Source organism: Oncorhynchus masou, chromosome 18 (genome assembly GCF_036934945.1).
Source record: "Oncorhynchus masou masou isolate Uvic2021 chromosome 18, UVic_Omas_1.1, whole genome shotgun sequence".
Lineage (NCBI taxonomy): Eukaryota > Metazoa > Chordata > Actinopteri > Salmoniformes > Salmonidae > Oncorhynchus > Oncorhynchus masou.
In genome coordinates, this window is record NC_088229.1 from 44912477 (window position 1) to 44933674 (window position 21198).

General features: G+C 43.7%; 1 protein-coding gene across 3 annotated transcripts in view; it reads right to left on the bottom strand.

Moving 5' to 3' along the window:
- Positions 1-12467, bottom strand: part of LOC135504683 (sodium- and chloride-dependent taurine transporter-like) — a 25903-nt gene extending 13436 nt beyond the window's left edge. Inside the window, exons 1-5 of one of the 3 annotated variants that reach the window (XM_064923467.1) lie at positions 12304-12467; positions 9640-9869; positions 9319-9453; positions 6134-6368; positions 2418-2550 (exon numbers count right to left, since the gene is read on the bottom strand). In XM_064923467.1, the coding sequence (XP_064779539.1) occupies positions 2418-2550; positions 6134-6368; positions 9319-9453; positions 9640-9869; positions 12304-12314 (744 nt within the window). In that variant the 5' untranslated portion in view covers positions 12315-12467. Of the gene's footprint in view, positions 1-2417; positions 2551-6133; positions 6369-9318; positions 9454-9639; positions 9870-12183 lie in introns of those variants that run through there. The other 2 variants (XM_064923468.1, XM_064923469.1) reach the window with 2 other exon arrangements.
- Positions 12468-21198: the final 8731 nt, after the last annotated feature.

Here is a 21198-nt window from a genome sequence, read left to right on the forward strand (position 1 = left end):
ATTTAATTATGTTATATTTTTTTTTAATCACTGAAGACATTTTTTTTGTTGCATCCATTTACAATGAATTTCTTTGCAAATTATTTCTTTGCAATATTTTGTTTTGCTGTCAATACTTTTGGGTTTATGTTTTGCTTTCAAAATCATTTTTGATTTCAATACTAATAATTTTGTTCTTCACTTCAGAAGTTCGCTCACTTAGAGAACTCCACCAAATTCTTAACTGAAACATTAACAATGTGTTTCCCCCGCCACAGTTTCAGTGAAAAGCTGAGGGATGGGGCTGGAGAAATACAAAATCCATAAACTATGCTATATATGCAAGGACTGACCATCCATGATGTGAAAATTATAGTTTTAACCATGTTTTTGGCTATACAGTGTTTTTATGTGCTGGTTTGTGACAGTCTCTGATTTTCATAGATAGCTCAAACCATTTGGATACTACAGAAATATTTGTAATAAGACCTGGCCCCTGGGACCTTTCAGGGTCCACACTTGTTTCACAAACACCACTCTATCTCATCCCCTGTTAATCACACTGATTCAGAAGAAATAGACTAATCCAATGGTACAACCCAGGTGTCTGTATGTCAAAACACAATGTTTGAAAGGGGTTAGTCCAAATTGCGCCAGCTTCGCGGTGGGACTCATTGGGGGGCAGTAACCTTCATTCAGCAGAACTATGTCGCCATTTGAACGTAATCCATTAACCTGTCCACTCAAAAATTATCCTGTCCACTACTCCGCAAAAGTCCTGCAAAATCGTTCCCTTGTCCCGCATTTGGGCTTTGTAGATGTGGTCACCCTAATTCCACCGGTGGAAACATTTCTGATGAAACATCTTTTCAATCTTTTCACAAGTGAGGAAATAACATTATAAAGTGAGTTTTTCGCGAGGTGTTTTCTGATATGTGAAATGCAAATTTGATGTTAAAAATAAATTATGGAGGGGTACTCAAATACTACTTGAGAAGGTCTGGTCACACAAATGTCCTAGGTGGCTAAAATCCTGATTGATATTGTAATAATGAGTGTAGTAACAAACCCCACCTCGCAACCCATGCAACATCCCCCCACCCCCTCAGCAAGCTGTACCACATGTATTTCTATGGGCACAAGCACTGTCATTGACACAAACTGTTCACTGCCCCCCCCCCACACACACACACTTTGCCTTGGGGTGGAAAGACAATTTGGCAGTTCTGAAACCCATTTCCTGCAATTCTACACATTTTGCCATTCTTAACAGAATCAATGGGCTAAAACAAAACTTTAGTTGACATGGGCCAGTTGATGAACTGTCATATATAGCTCTCTAAGGTCTGCAATGACTGACATAATAAAAGGGAAACTGCTGACGCACATCCAAATGTCTAAATTGCAGCTTTTGCATTCTACTATTCTGGGTCCGGATGCCTATTGCGTATGGCTGCTGTGGGGGCTCCAGAGATGGCCCATCAGCTGAAGCCAAGGTTTCATCATGGAATTTTAATAGGTGGCGTAGTCGGCCATTTTACAGAATGGAATGTTTCTTGCTTTGAATAGTTTTTTTGATAAACACATAGGAAAGGGGAGCATGGAATATACAGAAGAACACAACTCCACAAAGAAAGTTGACTGTAGATTGCATTGTGTGAGGATATTTTCAGTTGGGGTGGGCGGCTGAAGTGAGTGCATGGAAATACACTGTACAGTAGTGTATGCTGGATATGCAGCGGTTTAACATAATGAAAGGGGCTAATTCTGTGTTATGTTTAAGTAAGGAGCTGAAACCACAAATGGGGTATTTCTGTAAGAATTTGTCAAATAGATCTCTCAACAAATCACAGTGGTAATAAAGCAGACTAGCATGCCTGGGTATCAGACTGTTTCTGATATCATCAACAAAGTGACATCAACAAGTTGGCTACAGCAGAAAACAGCCAGCACCTGGGCCTCCCAAGTTGCACAGTGGTCTAAGGCACTGCATCGCAGCACAGAGGTGCCACTACTGCCTTGGGTTTGATCTCAAGCTGTGTCACAGCTGGCTGTGACCGGGAGCCCCATAGGGCGGTGCACAATTGGCCCAATTGTCGTACGGGTTATGGAAGGGTTTGGCCATGGGGATTTCCTTGGCTCATTGTGCTCTAGCAACTCCTTGTGGTGGGCCAGGTGCCTGCAAGCTGATGTTAGTTGGACTGTGTTTCCTCGGACCCATTGGTGGAGCTGGCTGTATGTCTATAGTGTTGCTTGGCAGGTCATGTTTCGGAAGATGCATGGCTCTTGACCTTTGCCTCTCCTGAGTCCGCTTGGGAGTTGCAGCAATGAGACAAGATTGTAACTACCAATTGGATATCATGGAAAACATTACTCTACCGTACCTTTTTAGAGACTGCAAACAAGTCTGATAACAACCACAGCAATCTTTTACAAACCTTCCCAGTGGACTTGACTCCCTTCCAGATGCAGAAAAAGCAGACAATCCATACTGCCAGGAGACACAGGGCTAGGTCCCACTTTAGGGGGCCGATGTCATCGATCCCAGAAGAGATGCTCAGCACGTTGCGTCTTAGGAGGGAGGGAACAGACAGGATACAGGTCGATTACGGTCTTTGGGGAGAGGCTCTGATGGAACTGGAAGTCTATGTAGACCCCTGCATGGTACAGTACAGTATAGTACAGTTTCTCGCTCTACATTTTTTATTTTTTAACCTGTTGAGTACCCAAATGAAACTGCCTATTTCTCAGGCCCAGAAGCTAGAATATGCATATAATTGTCCGATTAGGATAGAAAACACTCTAAAGTTTCCAAAACTGTCAAAATATTGTCTGTGAGTATACCAGAACTGATGTTGCAGGCGAAAACCTGAGGAAAATCCAACTCGGAAGTGCTGTTTTTCCTGAAAGCTCTCGGTTCCATTGCCTGCCTTCGCTCCATTTAAAGGGATATCAACCAGATTCCTTTTCCTATGGATTCCACATGTTGTGAACAGTCTTTAGACATAGTTTCATGTTTTTATTTTAAAAAATTAGCTAGATCACATTTATTTAAAAAAATTAAAGATCACATCGCGCCATTGGATGGCTGGGTGCCAGCAGCGTTTTGCATGCACAACAGAGTGGAGCAGACATTTTCTCTCTCTCTCCTATTGAAGAAGCTATCGTCCGGTTGAAATATTATCGATTATACAGTGGGGCAAAAAAGTATTTCGTCAGCCACCAATTGTGCAAGTTCTCCCAATTAAAAAGATGAGAGAGGCCTGTAATTTTCATCATAGTACACTACAACTATGACAGACAAAATGAGAAAAAAAATCCAGAAAATCACATTGTAGGATTTTTAATGAATTTATTTGCAAATGATGGTGGAAAATAAGTATTTGGTCAATAGCAAAAGTTTATCTCAATACTTTGTTATATACCCTCTGTTGGCAATGACAGAGGTCAAACGTTTTCTGTAAGTCTTCAAAAGGGTTTCACACACTGTTGCTGGTATTTTGGCCCATTCATTCATGCAGATCTCCTCTAGAGCAGTGATGTTTTGGGGCTGTTGCTGGGCAACACGGACTTTCAATTCCCTCCAAAGATTTTCTATGGGGTTGAGATCTGGAGACTGGCTAGGCCACTCAAGGACCTTGAAATGCTTCTTACGAAGCCACTCCTTCGTTGCCCGGGCGGTGTGTTTGGGATCATTGTCATGCTGAAAGATCCAGCCAGGTTTCAATTTCAATATCCTTGCTGATGGAAGGAGGTTTTCACTCAAAATCTCACGATACATGGCCCCATTCATTCTTTCCTTTACACGGATCAGTCGTCCTGGTCCCTTTGCAGACAAACATGCTTCACAGTAGGTATGGTGTTCTTTGGATGCAACTCAGCATTCTTTGTCCTCCAAACATGACGAGTTGAGTTTTTACCAAAACGTTATATTTTGGTTTCATCTGACCATATGACATTCTCCCAATCTTCTTCTGGATTATACAAATGCTCTCTAGCAAACTTCAGATGGGCCTGGACATGTACTGGCTTAAGCAGGGGACACGTCTGGCACTGCAGGATTTGAGTCCCTGGCGGCGTAGTGTGTTACTGATGGTAGGCTTTGTTACTTTGGTCCCAGCTCTCTGCAGGTCATTCACTAGGTCCACCCGTGTGGTTCTGGGATTTTTGCTCACCGTTCTTGTGATCATTTTGACCCCACGGGTTGAGATCTTGCGTGGAGCCCCAGATCGAGGGAGATTATCAGTGGTCTTGTATGTCTTCCATTTCCTAATAATTGCTCCCACAGTTGATTTCTTCAAACCAAGCTGCTTACCTATTGCAGATTCAGTCTTCCCAGCCTGGTGCAGGTCTACAATTTTGTTTCTGGTGTCCTTTGTCAGCTCTTTGGTCTTGGCCATAGTGGAGTTTGGAGTGTGATTGTTTGAGGTTGTGGACAGGTGTCTTTTATACTGATAACAAGTTCAAACAGGTGCCATTAATACAGGTAACGAGTGGAGGACAAAGGAGCCTCTTAAAGAGGAAGTTACAGGTCTGCAAGAGCCAGAAATCTTGCTTGTTTGTAGGTGATCAAATACTTATTTTCCACCATAATTTGCAAATAAATTCATTAAAAATCCTACAATGTGATTTTCTGGATTTTTTCCCCTTCATTTTGTCTGTCATAGTTGAAGTGTACCTATGATGAAAATTACAGGCCTCTCTCATCTTTTTAAGTGGGAGAACTTGCACAATTGGTTGCTGACTAAATACTTTTTTGCCCCACTGTATATTGTAAAAACAACCTGAGGATTGATTATAAAAAACGTTTGACATGTTTCTACGAACTTTACGGATACTATTTGGGATTTCCGTCTGCCCGGTTGTGACCGCTCGAGCCTGTGGATTTCTGAACATAACGCGCCAACCAAATGGAGCTGTTTTAGATATAAATATAATATTTATGGAACAAAAGGAACATTTATTGTGTAACTGTGCGTCTCGTGAGTGCAAACATCCGAAGATCATCAAGATTCATTTTATTGCTTTTCTGACTTTAGTGACCAATCTACTTGGCTGCTAGCTGTTTGTAATGTTTTGTCTGCTGAGAGAGATGTCCTTACATAAACGCTTGGTATGCTTTTGCCGAAAAGCTTTTTTAAATCTGACATGCCAGGTGGATTAACAACAAGCTAAACTGTGTTTTGCTATATTGTACTTGTGATTTCATGAAAATTAAATATTTTTAGTAAAAGTTATTTAATTTGAATTTGGCGCTCTGCAATTCAGTGGATGTTGACGAAAATGATCCCGCTAACGGGATGGGTGCATGAAGAAGTTTTTAAGTAGGGCAAGTGTGACATCTCATAATTCCTGTGGGTCCTGACGAAGGTTTCATGCCAACAGAGGTAATATCATAGCAGTGAAAAGCAAATAGACAGACGATATGATGGTGGAGAAATAATGTATCTGGTGAGGTTAAGTTTTCACAAACCCCCCTCTGCTCTAGCTCCTCCTGGGCCTGAATGTGCTGTGCCCTGAGAGAATATTAAGAGATGACAGTGTGTTATTTTCATTCTATGTGTTATATTTCTGTGGGATATTCTACCTCATCAGTGTCTGGCCCATGGATGTGGTAGAAAGTAGATATGATCTATGCTGTTGGATTTTGTGTTGACCAAATGTAAGTAAGCATTATTTTACAGTGAACTGGGATTTGAAGTTAAGTGATTGTGTCTCCCCAAAAGGACACATATTTGCCAGTACTTTTTAAAGGAAAGGAAAACGATAATACCCATTGATCCAAATATAGTGCAATGAAAGATCCAATTTAGATAGAATGAACCTGATGAATAAGCGGGTAGTTTTTTAAAGTTCAGTGTGCTTTCTGCTCTGGAAATGTAGCCAATCCAAACATATGTTCACAGCAAACAAGGAAGAGGTACAGTATCTGTAGTGTTCATGTTGTCTGTTTAATTTGAGTTTGTTTTTGACCTTGTATATGTGGACAGAATGTGTGTGTGTTTATGTGCGTGTGTGCGTGTGTGCGTGGTTGCATGTGTGTGTATTGATTTGTGCATGCTTGTGTGTAGGCTTTTCTGCTTTTCTCTGTGTGTGTTTGTCTGTGTGTGTGTCAGAACAGAGTTATTCCAACTGTTGGACAGTGAGTACTCACTCCCAGAACTCAGTGACGGGGGAGGTGAAGTTGGTGATGTTGGCAGCAAGCATCAGGGTCTTGTTCTTGCGGAATGTGTCTTCCACACACCGGGCTGTGTTCCATGGCTGATTGCACTTGGCCCATGGCAGCTCCGGCTGAAAGCACTGAAATAGGTAGTAGAGTCCCCAGGCTAGAATCACTATGTAGTAGATGTTCAGGAGAGAGACGATCACAATGGAGGCGTAGCCAATACCTACAGAGAAGATAAAACATGTAATCCCTAGCAAAACAATGTCATAGGGGCTACAGTATGTGACACTGAATCCCCTTGTAAACGACAAAATGTAGAGCCAACATTGGAGCTTAAGCACTTCAGTGAACACTGACCTAGTGCCTTTTGAGGAGATTTATATATAACCAATGGAAACAAATCTACTGACTCAGATGGTTCACAACTCAGCTCACTCCTATTTCAAAGAGAGGATGTTTCCCTGGCTTGAGTGTACTAACTACAGTTATAATGACCTTAGTGTTTGTATGTTATTTTTAGATATGACATTGGTCCCCACCTAGATACTGAAATCCCCTGTACTCTTCCACTCCTCTGAACTATTATTAGACTGGTGTCACCTCCGGTAACCCCCTCTCTCCCGCCTCTTCCCCCTTTCCTCCCTTCTCAGCCCCCACATTCCACAGACAAACTGTTAGACAAATGAATCCATGGTTGTGTGTGTGGTGGGTGAGGCAGGCCTTCTGATTGTGTAAAGAAATTACTAAGAGGGAGAGTGGAAGCCACCTATAGGCCACCGGTGGGCGTCTGTCTCTCTGTAGTCTGTGTGTGAGCGTGTGCGGACTTGTGAGTGTGTGTGCGTGCGCACACGTGCATGTTTGTGCCAGTCACACACCCTGCCAGTCAGACAGGCAGCTGCCTCGGCACTCCTTGATTATTCAAGCTCATAAACAGCTGCTAAAGATCGGCTGCACTCCCAGCCCTTGTCTTCAGCTGTCTCTTTCTACCAGTCGCTCCCGGCTTCATGGAATAGCAGCTCATGGCTGGGAGCCTTCACTAGAGTGTTAAAACATCTGAAGGGGGTCTATTGCTGCTTTGTTATGTTCAGCTGTCTCACTACTTACTGGTCTGCATGATAGAACTGGTCTTCCTATAGTATATTACAGTGAAAATCTATGGCAGGACCCTGACTGATAAGGAGATACATTTTAGGGCCACAACTTGACACCAGGACTGCAATAACAACATCATGCTAATGTCTGTTCATCAGACCTACACAGATCCCATCGATAGGTCATTTACGGAGCGCTCACACTTCTCCGCTCAATGGTAACACAGAACTCAGCATTCCCTTACACACCCAAGGATGAAAATATGTATGTATGTATTTACAGTGCCTTGCGAAAGTATTCGGCCCCCTTGAACTTTGCGACCTTTTGCCACATTTCAGGCTTCAAACATAAAGATATAAAACTGTATTTTTTTGTGAAGAATCAACAACAAGTGGGACACAATCAAGAAGTGGAACGAGATTTATTGGATATTTCAAACTTTTTTAACAAATCAAAAACTGAAAAATTGGGCGTGCAAAATTATTCAGCCCCTTTACTTTCAGTGCAGCAAACTCTCTCCAGAAGTTCAGTGAGGATCTCTGAATGATCCAATGTTGACCTAAATGACTAATGATGAAAAATACAATCCACCTGTGTGTAATCAAGTCTCCGTATAAATGCACCTGCACTGTGATAGTCTCAGAGGTCCATTAAAAGCGCAGAGAGCATCATGAAGAACAAGGAACACACCAGGCAGGTCCGAGATACTGTTGTGAAGAAGTTTAAAGCTGGATTTGGATACAAAAAGATTTCCCAAGCTTTAAACATCCCAAGGAGCACTGTGCAAGCGATAATATTGAAATGGAAGGAGTATCAGACCACTGCAAATCAACCAAGACCTGGCCGTCCCTCTAAACTTTCAGCTCATACAAGGAGAAGACTGATCAAAAAATGGTTCAAAAATAAACATATCCAGGTGTTAGAATGGCCAAGTCAAAGTCCAGACCTGAATCCAATCGAGAATCTGTGGAAAGAACTGAAAACTGCTGTTCACAAATGCTCTCCATCCAACCTCACTGAGCTCGAGCTGTTTTACAAGGAGGAATGGGAAAAAATTTCAGTCTCTCGATGTGCAAAACTGATAGAGACATACCCCAAGCGACTTACAGCTGTCATCGCAGCAAAAGGTGGCGCTACAAAGTATTAACTTAAGGGGGCTGAATAATTTTGCACGCCCAATTTTTCAGTTTTTGATTTGTTAAAAAAGTTTGAAATATCCAATAAATGTCGTTCCACTTCATGATTGTGTCCCACTTGTTGTTGATTCTTCACAAAAAAATACAGTTTTATATCTTTATGTTTGAAGCCTGAAATGTGGCAAAAGGTCGCAAAGTTCAAAGGGGCCGAATACTTTCACAAGGCACTGTACCTGCCAAAAATAGGCCAGTCTCAATGTTTTGTGTTTGACGACGTCCAGTCTCTAATGTAAATTAGGCAATCCTAAATTAGCCTGGTCCCAGATCAGTAGGTTTATGTGCTTCTGTCAAATCCTCATGAAGACAAAAGCATAGAGAAATTGGCTGAGGGACATCCAGATTTGGGACTAGGCTACTCCTCATGCTATTCTGAATAATGTATTTTACACATCACAGAGTGAATGAAGTAAGTGTGGTCCAATTACCTATTGGAACCCAGCGAGGGACACCTCAGTAGAACACAATGTCTGTACACTGAGTCTAGCAACCCATAGACAGACAACACAATCAGTGCTGCTGGATGCCGTTAATGAGTTATGCAAGAGCAGTCAGAACAACAATACCAACCACAGGCTGGGTATTGTCACTGGATTTAGTTTTTTTAAAGCAGGATGTGAAGAACCTCAAGGCTCGATCAAGGGCTACATCACTAAGCAGGCACGGAGTAGGCTTGGCACAGAGCAGGCCCAGCCTAAGCAATGCTAATGGAAACTCTACAGTGTTTAGGCTCTTCACTAATTCCTCTCTCCGTCTCTGACGGTACATCACACCATGCCCAAGAAGGCTTACACCGTGTCCTTTCCCTGCCTACTTTCCCCAATGATGACTGGTCTATGGGCAATATGGGAGAATGGTATTGGGACAATAGGAAGTGTGGTGACTCACCCGTGAAGATGGGGCAGAGTTTTTCCCAGCAGGTGATGCCTCCCTCAGAGGTATACTGGCCCAGAGCCACCTCCAGGAAGAACACCGGCAGGCCTCCACCAAACAGGAAGATGGTGTAGGGGATGAGAAACGCACCTGGGTGGAGGAGAGAAAGAGAGACAGTTAATCTACAGGGTCTACAGTATGTGCCTACCCACAGCCATTTCACAAATCAAAATCCTGTAATTGCAGTCCTCGAGTTGAATATTTAACTTGATTGACCCCGCACATTTTAAGAACGGTTTCTATGGAGAAAGGGTCCATGTTCATTTGAATGCCTACCTCCACCATTCTTATAGCAGAGGTACGGGAAGCGCCACACGTTCCCTAATCCGACAAAGCCTCCGGCCACGGACAAGATAAAGTCTAACTTGCTGGCCCACTTCTCCCTCTGGATGGGCTTGCCCTCTGCCTCATCCTCCGGTCGAGTGCCTGGGCTCTTCCCCGGCGAAGGCTTCAGTGTGTCCTTGTGGAAATCTTTCAGACTTTGTAGCTTCTCTTTCTGTGCCATTATATAGAGGTAGAGAGCAGAGAGGACAAGGAGAAGGAAAAAGAGAGGAGAAAGATATTTTTTTTTGCAAAAGTGTCACCAAGAGAAAGAGAAAGCGAGAGCGAGATGAACAGGAAGAGGGCAAGAAGGGGGAGAGAGAGAGGGAGAGACTTGAGCCGGATAACGCTATAGGACAGAGCATTAGCATGATAAGGGTGTCTCACGTGCTGTATAGCCAGCCATGGTGTGATACAGCTATTCAGCTATAAGAACTGCAACAGGAGTTACTGTATGGCTACTTCCTCAGCACAGTCCTCTTTAAATTACTTCACTTTGGATATTGTGCTCAATCTTCATTGAAAATCCCTCTGGGTTGGACTAGATAACTTATGGTAAAATAATTTTTCTTGATGGCATTACTCACTTGCGAAAAGTTATTACTGTACAACCATAATTTCTATGCACATAATATAACATATTTAATAACATCTTGATTATGTATTATTTTTTATACTTTAAGGGAATGTTTTGAACATGATATACTGTATGCCTTTCAGACCGAGCATAACAAATAATAAAAAAACATCTTCAATAACACTGACGAACTCCTGATGGATAAATATCCCGAATCACATTCAAATCATTTGCCTAATATTTAGAGCAGTTGGACTAATGTAGTCCACATTTACAGAAGAAGATATCCCCGTGTTTCCCGAAAGCTTGGCTTGGTTCCAGGAAGATCCCACAGCTTAAGTTCCCTGAATGTTTATATTGTAAACATCCTTTCCAAGAAAGACAAGATTTGTCATTAGCGTCTTAGGTATGCCGTTTCCCTGCCTGTGCCAAAGGGCTGTAAAACACCCAACCCATGGCAGGGCAGAAGGTAAGAAAGACACAAATTGATGGAATATAGTACAATTTACTGCTGGAATATAATGAATAAACAGGAAGAAGGAAGAAAGCTGCTATGATTAATCGTGAGGCTGATGTACTGGTGTACCGGAGTAAGGTTTCCTCTCCTTTTGAGGCTGTCCCACACTGAAATGCAGTTGGCAGAAACAGAAACATCAAAGGCTTCCCCTTTACTCTTGCTGTCTCCAATGGAAATCTGTTATCGGGGATTGCGTTGCTAACAAAAGCCTACGAGTCGGTCGACTATGTGCTGGGTTTCCGAAAGATTCACAGAAGAACAGCTGGAGAACAAATTATTCTCCAATGAGTAAATGTTTCTCTTTTAGCCACTGAAAGTGACAGTATTATTCAAAGTTGATTTATAGTTGGACAATACATATTACCAGTTTAAAGAACAATCTATCCAAACTACTCTCAGTTGAAAGGCAGCTATAAATCTTCAAAAAGGTATCTTCATTCACCATGTCACATGACTAACACTCCATACAGGAACATCATGTAGCAACTGTACAGGCAGAGTGAGAAACAGAACAGAGATACTTTTAAGATGGAAAACTACTCAACACACTTTGTAGTTATTCACAGACAAATACCGCATTATGAAAATGCAATGCAAAGCTGCAAACATTGACCAATGACCACTATGTGCTTCTGTTTTGGAGTCTAACAAAAAATGGAACTTGTCTTGCAGTGTAAAATAACTGCTTGTTATTTTGTTCAATTATTAAAAAGATGCTAGAGCTACAACAACACAACCCCTCATTACTCAATCCATCTACTCTTATTTTCCTCTGCATCGCTCAGGACTCATTCTGCACTGTAATATTCTAGGTTCTCTCTGTCTCTGTTATACATGACAAGTCAACTTGAACCGCCGTCCACTCGCAAACCTCATTACATAACTGGATCAGCTATCGCCCACTCTATTTATCTTCCTCTCTCTATCCCTGCCTCTCTCTCTCTCTCTCTCTCTCTCTCTCTCTCTCTCTCTCTCTCTCTCTCTCTCTCTCTCTCTCTCTCTCTCTCTCTCTCTCTCTCTCTCTCTCTCTCTCTCTCTCTCTCTCTCTCTCTCTCTCTCTCTCTCTCTCTGTGCTTTCACCTGCTGGGTGCTGGGATGCTGTCTGCCGTTGGGTAAGACTTAAGGCAAACCGTCCTTGGAATGGCCAAGTGGCCCACCCAGAAACCCTTGACCAGATATTCTCAAACCCTTCTAAAAACACTAAACTGTCATTATCTGTAAACACAGCATTAGAAACATGTCCAACTTAGCCTCTGATAGACAGTCAAACACATAGAAAGATCCTGTAAAAAGGTAAACAGACATAAAGAACAGAATGCAATCCATAGTCTTTCCTATCTTCACACTCACAAACATCAACAAAGACATTTCAATTATATTAATTCAAGGGTTTTGAAGTACTTACATGAAATTGCTTATTCAGTTGAAACAAAAAGCATCCAACAAAACACCTTAATAATCACTTGACATAAATATTAAGATAAGGCTATTTTCTAAATCCAGTTGAGTAATTCCAAGGACTTACATTTCCTTCATAGTGTGGCTATGTGTAGTGTGCTTCTCTCTCAGCTGTCTACATTCCTCTGTACTGAATGCCTTTATGCCAACACAGCTCACAAGAAGTGGAGTTGACAGCGAGGCCCGCCCCTCAGATAAAGACAATTAAATCCTATGTGGAGATTGGGCACTGCCTCATAGCCGCGGACCAACTATCCAGATACTGACTCGGGACTGTAAATTTCCATTTCCCACTTCCACCCCCCCCCCACCACCCCCACCACCCACCCACCCCCACACACACACATACACTCCTCTGGGGCTGAGGGACTGGGGCTGAATGCTTTGCCCTGCATGTGTTACAGGCACCTCTTATTCATGTAACTGAAACAGATGACAGCATAGGGTGGCAAGGGAGGGAGGGGGTAGGGCGTGAGGGCGTGAGCAGCAGCATGGAGGGGAAATCAAGCCTCATGGGACAGCTTCTGGACAGGAGAAAGGACCCCTCTTAAATCATTATGTGGGTGAGAGGTGGTGGGTGGACAGGGACTGAAGGGACTGACGACTGGCTTGGCTGACCATGCTAAGTTTATTTTGTTACTGTCTTATTGTCCCACACCCACATAGCAGCATTGGAATGTGCGACACTTCCTATTATAACCCCTTATAACTATGTGTCATTTCACATCACAGCAAAGATTTCCAAACATCTCTATGGGAACTATTTGTGAATATAAATAAAGTGTTGTTAATCGGCATCAGGATATAACCAGGGAAGTGTCTATGTGTGTCTGTGGTGTATTTGGAAGCCTTCTGCTCCATTCAGACATAACTTGTGCCGAGTTATCTCTGAAACTTAAACCAGGTACAGTGTACTGTATAACATTGCCTAATAAGGGGATAGGTGCTGTATTGTACCCGGTTCTTTTTAGGCACAATATACTCGTCAAGGATGTCACATGTACAATAGTTGGCATGGTAGTGGCAATTAAATACAGTCTTAAACTTTTGACAGAGGACAGAGCTTGGCTATTGACAGGCTTTTGCACACACAGAAGTAGTCACGTCACATGATATTTGCTGACTGTGCATATCCTTGCCACTTTTTGAAAAATATAATAACTTTGTTAAATAATGTTAAAGAAATCAAAGGCATTCTGTGATTGAGTTGCGTTGAGATTTGTCTTGTGTTCCATTACAAATTGGCAGACAACAGAGGAGTAGGGAGGGAACATTGATAGTCACTCAGCGTCAAGTCAAGCCAAATTTAGATATGAAACAGTAGGCCCCTAACTTGACCTGATTTCACTCGAGGATGAAGGAAATGTTGGGGCGTCATCGCATATCTGAGAATGTATTTTTTTTCTACACAGTGTCAGAGGTTAATATTAAACTGCATTGTGGTCTCAGTCTGTTGACTCTCTGAGATAGAAGCATCAAAGACAGAATCAGAGAGTGTAAAGATCAAACGATTTAAAAAGCATCATGAATTGCTCAGGCAGTACAGTGACTTCAGAAAGTACTCATACAACTTGACTTATTTCACATGTTGTTGTGTTACAGCCTGAATTCCAAATGGATTCAATGAATTGTTTTTCGCACCCATCTACACACAATATGCCATAACGACAAAGTGAAAACATGTTTTTGGACATTTTAGCAAATGTATTGAAAATTAAATAAAGAATTGTCTAATTTACATAAGTATTCACACCCCTGAGTCAATATTTAGTAGAAGCACCTTTAGTAGAAGCACCTGGCAGTGATTACAGCTCTTAGTCTTTCTGGGTAAGTCCCTAAGAGCTTTCCAAAATTCTTCAAGCTCTGTCAAATTGTTTGTTGTTAATTTCTAGTTTACCATTTTCAGGTCTTGCCATAGATTTACAAGTAGATTGAAGTCAAAACTGTAACTTGGCCACTGGGAATCAGACCTTGTTAAAGGTTATTGTCCTGCTGAAAGTGTCTGGTGGAATGTAGACTGAACTAGGTTTTTCTCTAGGATTTTGCCTGTGCTTAGCTCCTTTCCGTTTCTTTTTATTCCTGAAAAACTCCCCAATCTTTAACGATTACAGGCATACCCTTAACATACTGTACCCGTAACATACCCATAACATGATGCAAAGTGGCACCTGAGTAATGTGTTGTATTGGATTTGGCCCAAACATTCAGGAACATTCAGGAAATTCAGGAAAAAAAGTGAATTGCTTTGCCAGATTTGTTCTAGTATTACTTTAGTGCCTTGTCGCAAACAGGATGCATGTTTTAGAATATTTTTATTTGTCACGCCCTGACCGTAGATTGCTTTGTATGTTTCTATTTTGGTTTGGTCAGGGTGTGATTTGGGTGGGCATTCTATGTTTGTATGTCTAGGTTTTTGTATTTCTATGTTTCGGCCGGGTATGGTTCGCAATCAGGGACAGCTGTCTATCGTTGTCTCTGATTGGGAATCATACTTAGGTAGCCTGTTTTTCCACTTTTAGTTTTGGGTAGTTGTATTTCTGTTTAGTGTTTGTTTCACCTTGCAGGACTGTTTCGGATTTTCTTTTTGTTATTTTTGTATTCAGTGTTCAGTTCCTTATATTAAAGATGAATACATATCCCGCTGCATTTTGGTCTGACGATTCCTCTTCTTCCGATGAAAGCCGTTACAGAAATACCCACCACAAACAGACCAAGCAGCGGGGTAATCGGGAGCAGAGAGTGTTGGATTTATGGACATGGGAGGAGATATTGGACGACAAGGGACCCTGGAGACAGGCTGGGGAATATCGCCGCCCCAAAGAAGAACTGGAGGCAGCAAAAGCTGAGTGGAGGCGATATGAGGTAAGGCAGCGCAACAGGCACGAGAGGTAGCCACCAACATTTTTTGGGGGGTGCTCACGGGGAGATTGGCGGAGCCAGGCAAGAGACCTGAGCCAACTCCCTGTGCTTACCGGAGGTAGCGTGGTACTGGTCAGGCACCGTGTTATGCGAAGCAGCGCACAGTGTCTCCAGTGTGCGCTCATAGCCTGGAGTGCTATATACCAGCCCCCCGCAAGTGTCATGCGAGAGTGGGCATCCAGCCAGGGTGGTATGTGCCAGCTCAGTGCTATTTGGTCTCTGGTGCGCCGTTTCGGTCCAGGGTATCCTGCGCCGGCTCTGCGTACTGTATCTCCGGGGTGTTAGGAGGGTTCAGTTCGCCTGTGCTCCGCCCATGCCGGGCGAATGTGGGCATTGAGCCTAAGGGAGAGGTGCGATTGGTATGCCCCAGATCTCCAGTGCTCCCCCACAGCCCGGTTCGACCTGTGCCTGCACTCTGGAGGGGCCGGGCTAAAGTGGTCATCCAGCCTGGAGGAGTGGTTCCAAGACTGCGCACCAGAGCTCCAGTGCTCCCCCACAGCCCGGTTCATCCGGTGTCTCCTCCACGCACCAGGCCTCTGGCAGGTCCCCCCAGCCTGGTGGGCCCTGTGGCAGCCCCACGCACCAGGCTGTCTCTCCGTCTCCGTATCTCTCAAGGGTCGCCCTCCTGTCCGGAGCTGCCTGAGTCGCTCTCCTGTCCGGAGCTGCCAGAGTCGCCCTCCTGTCCGGAGCTGCCAGAGTCGCCCACCTGTCCGGAGCTGCCAGAGTCGCCCACCTGTCCGGAGCTGCCAGAGTCGCCCACCTGTCCGGAGCTGCCAGAGTCGCCCTCCTGTCCGGAGCTGCCAGAGTCGCCCTCCTGTCCGGAGCTGCCAGAGTCACCCTCCTGTCCGGAGCTGCCAGAGTCGCCCACCTGTCCGGAGCTGCCAGAGTCGCCCTCCAATGCCCACATTCGCCCGGCATGGGCGGAGCACAGGCGAACTGAACCCTCCTAACACCCCGGAGATACAGTACGCAGAGCCGGCGCAGGATACCCTGGACCGAAACGGCGCACCGGAGACCAATCGCACTGAGCTGGCACATACCACCCTGGCTGGATGCCCACTCTCGCATGACACTTGCGGGGGGCTGGCATATAGCACTCCAGGCTATGAGCGCACACTGGAGACACCGTGCGTGGCCTGTCCGGAGCTGCCAGAGTCGCCCTTCAATCCAGAGGCGCCACTCACTCCAGACACGACCATCAGTTCAGTGGCGGTCGGCGGTGAGGGTTCCTGCTCTACATGCATTACCGAAGTGAGTCGAGCCAGAAGTGGAGCGGGGTCCACGTCCCTCACCAGAGCTGCCACCATGGAGTAATGCCCACTCAGACCTCCCCCTATAGGTTCAGGTTTTGCGGCCGGAGTCCGCACCTTTTGGGGGGGGGGATTCTGTTTCTATTTTTGTTTGGTCAGGTTGGGCATTCTATGTTTGTATGTCTAGGTTTTTGTATTTTTCAGCCGGGTATGGTTCAAATAAAATGTTATAAATGGTCTTAGATTCATTGTCTCTATCTGACCAGCACTGGTGACTTGCCTAGTTAAATAAAGGTTAAATAAAAATAAAATATAAAACCTGCACTGGTGGTATACCTACACTCTCTCTTCCTCTCCTATGAGCTATAGGCCATGGCTCAAGCTATGGTTTCTTTGTCTCTCTATCCCTCTCTGATCATGCCTAGAATAATGCCTTGTAATACTGTTTCATGCTTTGTAACTTAAGCTTCATGCCTTGTATGTGATTTAATATGTTTTACTATGTAATTAAATACACTTGTATTTACAATTCCTTTCTCAGACATTTCTTGATTTCCTATTACTGTAACTCAACTTTAGTCCCTTGCATATTGCTAAATAATCTTTATGGAGTCAGATAAACATTTGAATAGGCTAATTGCTGGTCACATGTGAGGTATATGTACAGTACACTGATTGTACAAATATTAGGAACACCTGCTCTTTCCATGACATGGACTGAACATGTGAATCTATGATCCCTTATTGATGTCACTTGTGAAATCAAATTCAATCACCATAGATGAAGGGGATGAGACAGGTTAAATAAGTATTTTTAAGCCTTGAGACAATTCAAACGTGGATTGTTTATGTATTCCATTCAGAGGGTGAATGGGCAAGACAAAATATTTGAGTGTGTCAGGAACTGCAACGCTGTGCGAGTTTTTCACGCTCAACAGTTTCCCGTGTGTATCAAGAATGGTCCACCACCCAAAGGACATCTAACCAACCTCACACAACTGTGGGAAGCATTGAAGTCGACATAGGCCAGCATATACCTTGTAGAGTCCATGTCCAAACTAATGGATATGGTGCCGAAGAACATGGCTGACGATTACCTTCTATCAACCAATTGTGCTATTTTGTTATTTTGTTATTTTGCATTTTGTGTAACTTAAAAAAACAACTTACTGTGTACATAATGCTGCTGCTACCGTCTCTTATGACCGAAAACAACTTCTGGACATGAGAACAGGGATTAATCACTGCGGACTGGAAGAAACTTTTTCCTTTTTCAATTCCGACGCGAAGGATATCGTGCTTTCACTGAAACAGGCACAGATCCATGCCTCCTGCATGAAGAAAAGATGCAGGAAAAGGGGCCGCAGATCGAGCAGCCTTCTGAGAATTCATAGGCGAGCGAGTAAACTCCCACTGCCATCCGTTCTTCTTGCTAACGTGCAACCATTGGAAAATAGAATTGATGACCTAAGATTAAGATTATCCTACCAATGGGACATCAAAAACTGCAACGTCCTATGTTTCACTGAGACGTGGCTAAACAACGAAATGGACAATATGGCGCTAGCAGGATTTTCCATGCACCGACAGAACAGAGACGCTACCTCTGGTAAGACGAGGGGGGGTGTCTATTTGTCAATAACAGCTGGTGCGCAATGTCTAATATTAAAGGAGTCTCAAGGTATTGCTCGCCTGAGGTAGAGTACCTTATGACCAGCTGTAGAGCACACTATCTACCAAGTGAGTTCTCATCTATATTATTCGTAGCCATCTATTTACCACACAGAACGAAGCTGGCACTCTCAACCAACTCTATAAGGCCCTAAGCAAAGAAGCAAATGCTCAACCAGAAGTGGCATTCCTAGAGGCCGTGGAGTTTAATGCAGGCAAACTTAAATCTGTTTTACCAACCAGAAGCCATGGATTACAGGCAAAATTACAGGCAAAATCTGCATCGAGCTAAAGAGCTGCCGCTTTCAAGTAGCGGGAGACTGATCCGGACGCTTATAAGCAATCCCGCTATGCCCTCAGACGAACCATCAAACAAGCAAAGCATCAATACAGGATTAAGATTGAATCCTATTACACCGGCTCCAACACTCGTCAGATGTGGCAGGGCTTGAAAACTAGAAATCCAGATGTGAGCTGCCCAGTCTACCACAAGCCTACCAGCCTTCCAGGCAAGCAACACTGAATCATGCACTAGAGCACCAGCTGTTCTGGATGAATGTGTGATAACACTCTCTGTAGCCAATGTGAACAAAACCTTTAAACAGGTCAACATTCACAAAGATGCTGATGCTGGGCCAGAAGGATTACCAGGATGTGTACACAAAGCATGCACTAGAGCACCAGCTGTTCTGGATGACTGTGTGATAACGCTCTCGGTAGCCAATGTGAACAAAACCTTTAAACAGGTCAACATTCACGACGACGCTGGGCCAGACGGATTACCAGGACGTGTACACAAATGCATTTACCAACTGTCAAGTGTCTTCACTGACATTTTAAACCTCTCCCTGACCGAGTCTGTAATACCAACATGTTTCAAGCAGACCACCATAGTCCCTGTGCCCAAGGAAGCAAAGGTAATCTACCTAAATGATTACAGCCCCGTGGCACTCACATCGGTAGCCATGAAGTGCTTTGAAAGGCTGGTCATGCCTCACATCAACAGCATCCTCCCAGACACACTAGATCCAGTCCAATTTGCATACCACCCCAACAGATCCACAGATGCTGCAATCTCTATTGCACTCCACACTTTCCTTTCACACCTGGACATTAGGAACACCTATTTGCAAATGCTGTTCATTGACTACAGCTCAGCGTTCAACACCATAGTGCCCACGAAGCTCATCACTAAGCTAAGGACTCTAGGACTAAACACCTCCCTCTGCACCTGGATCATGGACTTCCTGACGGGCCATCCCCAGGTGGTAAGGGTAGGCAGCAACACATCTGCCACGCTGATCCTTAACACTGGGGCGCCTCATTGGTGTGTACTTAGTCCCCTCCTGTATTCCCTGTTCACAAAACACTGCGTGGCCAAACCAGACTCCAATGTGATTTTCTGGATTTTTTTCCCTCATTTTGTCTGTCATAGTTGAAGTGTACCTATGATGAAAATTACAGGCTTCTCTCATCTTTTTAAGTGGGAGAACTTGCACAATTGGTGGCTGACTAAATACTTTTTTGCCCCACTGTATATATGGGTATACAACCTTCACCGCTCTGCAGATTTTGCTGCAAGGAAGCAGAGTCATTAGAACGTTTATTTTGGGACAGATCCAGGAATTGCTGAAGAATTGCAACCTGGAGCTAATGCTGCAGATAGCAATAATGGGTGATTTGAAAAGTCATAGTCAATCGATCAATAATATAATAATACACTGCTCAAAAAATAAAGGGAACACTTAAACAGCACAATGTAACTCCAAGTCAATCACACTTCTGTGAAATCAAACTGTCAACTTAGGAAGCAACATTGATTGACAATACATTTCCCATGCTGTTGTGCAAATGGAATAGACAACAGGTGGAAATTACAGGCAATTAGCAAGACACCCAATAAAGGAGTGGTTCTGCAGGTGGTGACCACAGACCACGTCTCAGTTCCTATGTTTCCTGGCTGATGTTTTGGTCACTTTTGAATGCTGGTGGTGCTTTCACTCTATTGGTAGCATGAGACGGAGTGGCTCAGGTAGTGCAGCTCATCCAGGATGGAACATCAATGCGAGCTGTGGCAAGAAGGTTTGCAGTGTCTGTCAGCGTAGTGTCCAGAGCATGGAGGCGCTACCAGGAGACAGGCCAGTACATCAGGAGACGTGGAGAAGGCCGTAGGAAGGCACCGCCCGTTCCCCAGACCTGAATCCAATTGAGCACATCTTTGACATCATGTCTCGCTCCATCCACCAACGCCACGTTGCACCACAGACTGTCCAGGAGTTGGCGGATGCTTTAGTCCAGGTTTGGGAAGAGATCCCTCAGCAGACCATCCGCCACCTCATCAGGAGCCTGCCCAGGCGTTGTAGGGAGGTCATACAGGCACGTGGAGGCCACACACACTACTGAGCCTAATTCTGACTTGTTTTAAGGACATTACATCAAAGTTGGATCAGCCTGTAATGTGGTTTTCCACTTTAATTGAATGTGACTCCAAATCCAGACCTCCATGGGTTGATAAATTTGATTTCCATTGATAATGTTTGTGTGATTTTGTTGTCAGCACATTCAACTATGTAAAGAAAAAAGTATTTAATAAGAATATTTCATTCATTCAGATCTTGGATGTTTTATTTTAGTGTTGCCTTTATTTTTTTGAGCAGTGTACTTTTATTAAAAATGTTTATCTTTAATTTACAATCTGTGGAAACAATGAGAATGGAGAATGAAAATGCTAGGGTTATACAGGTATACAGTGGGGGGGGAAAAGTATTTAGTCAGCCACCAATTGTGCAAGTTCTCCCACTTAAAAAGATGAGAGAGGCCTGTAATTTTCATCATAGGTACACTTCAACTATGACAGACAAAATGTGAAACAAAATCCAGAAAATCACATTGTAGGCTCGATCAAGTCTCAAAGCAAGGGACGCATGAGCATGCTGACTCACAAACACAGCCAAGAATGGGATGGAAAGGGAAAAGGACTTGATGGACTGCTGTGGAGTTTTCATCATAGGCTAATAGTAAATCAGTGAAACATTACATTAGCTATAACCCACATAGCCTACACAAACAATAATTCCTAAAACATAGGCAAGGACAAGTGCCATCACATCTGTCTTCAGCAT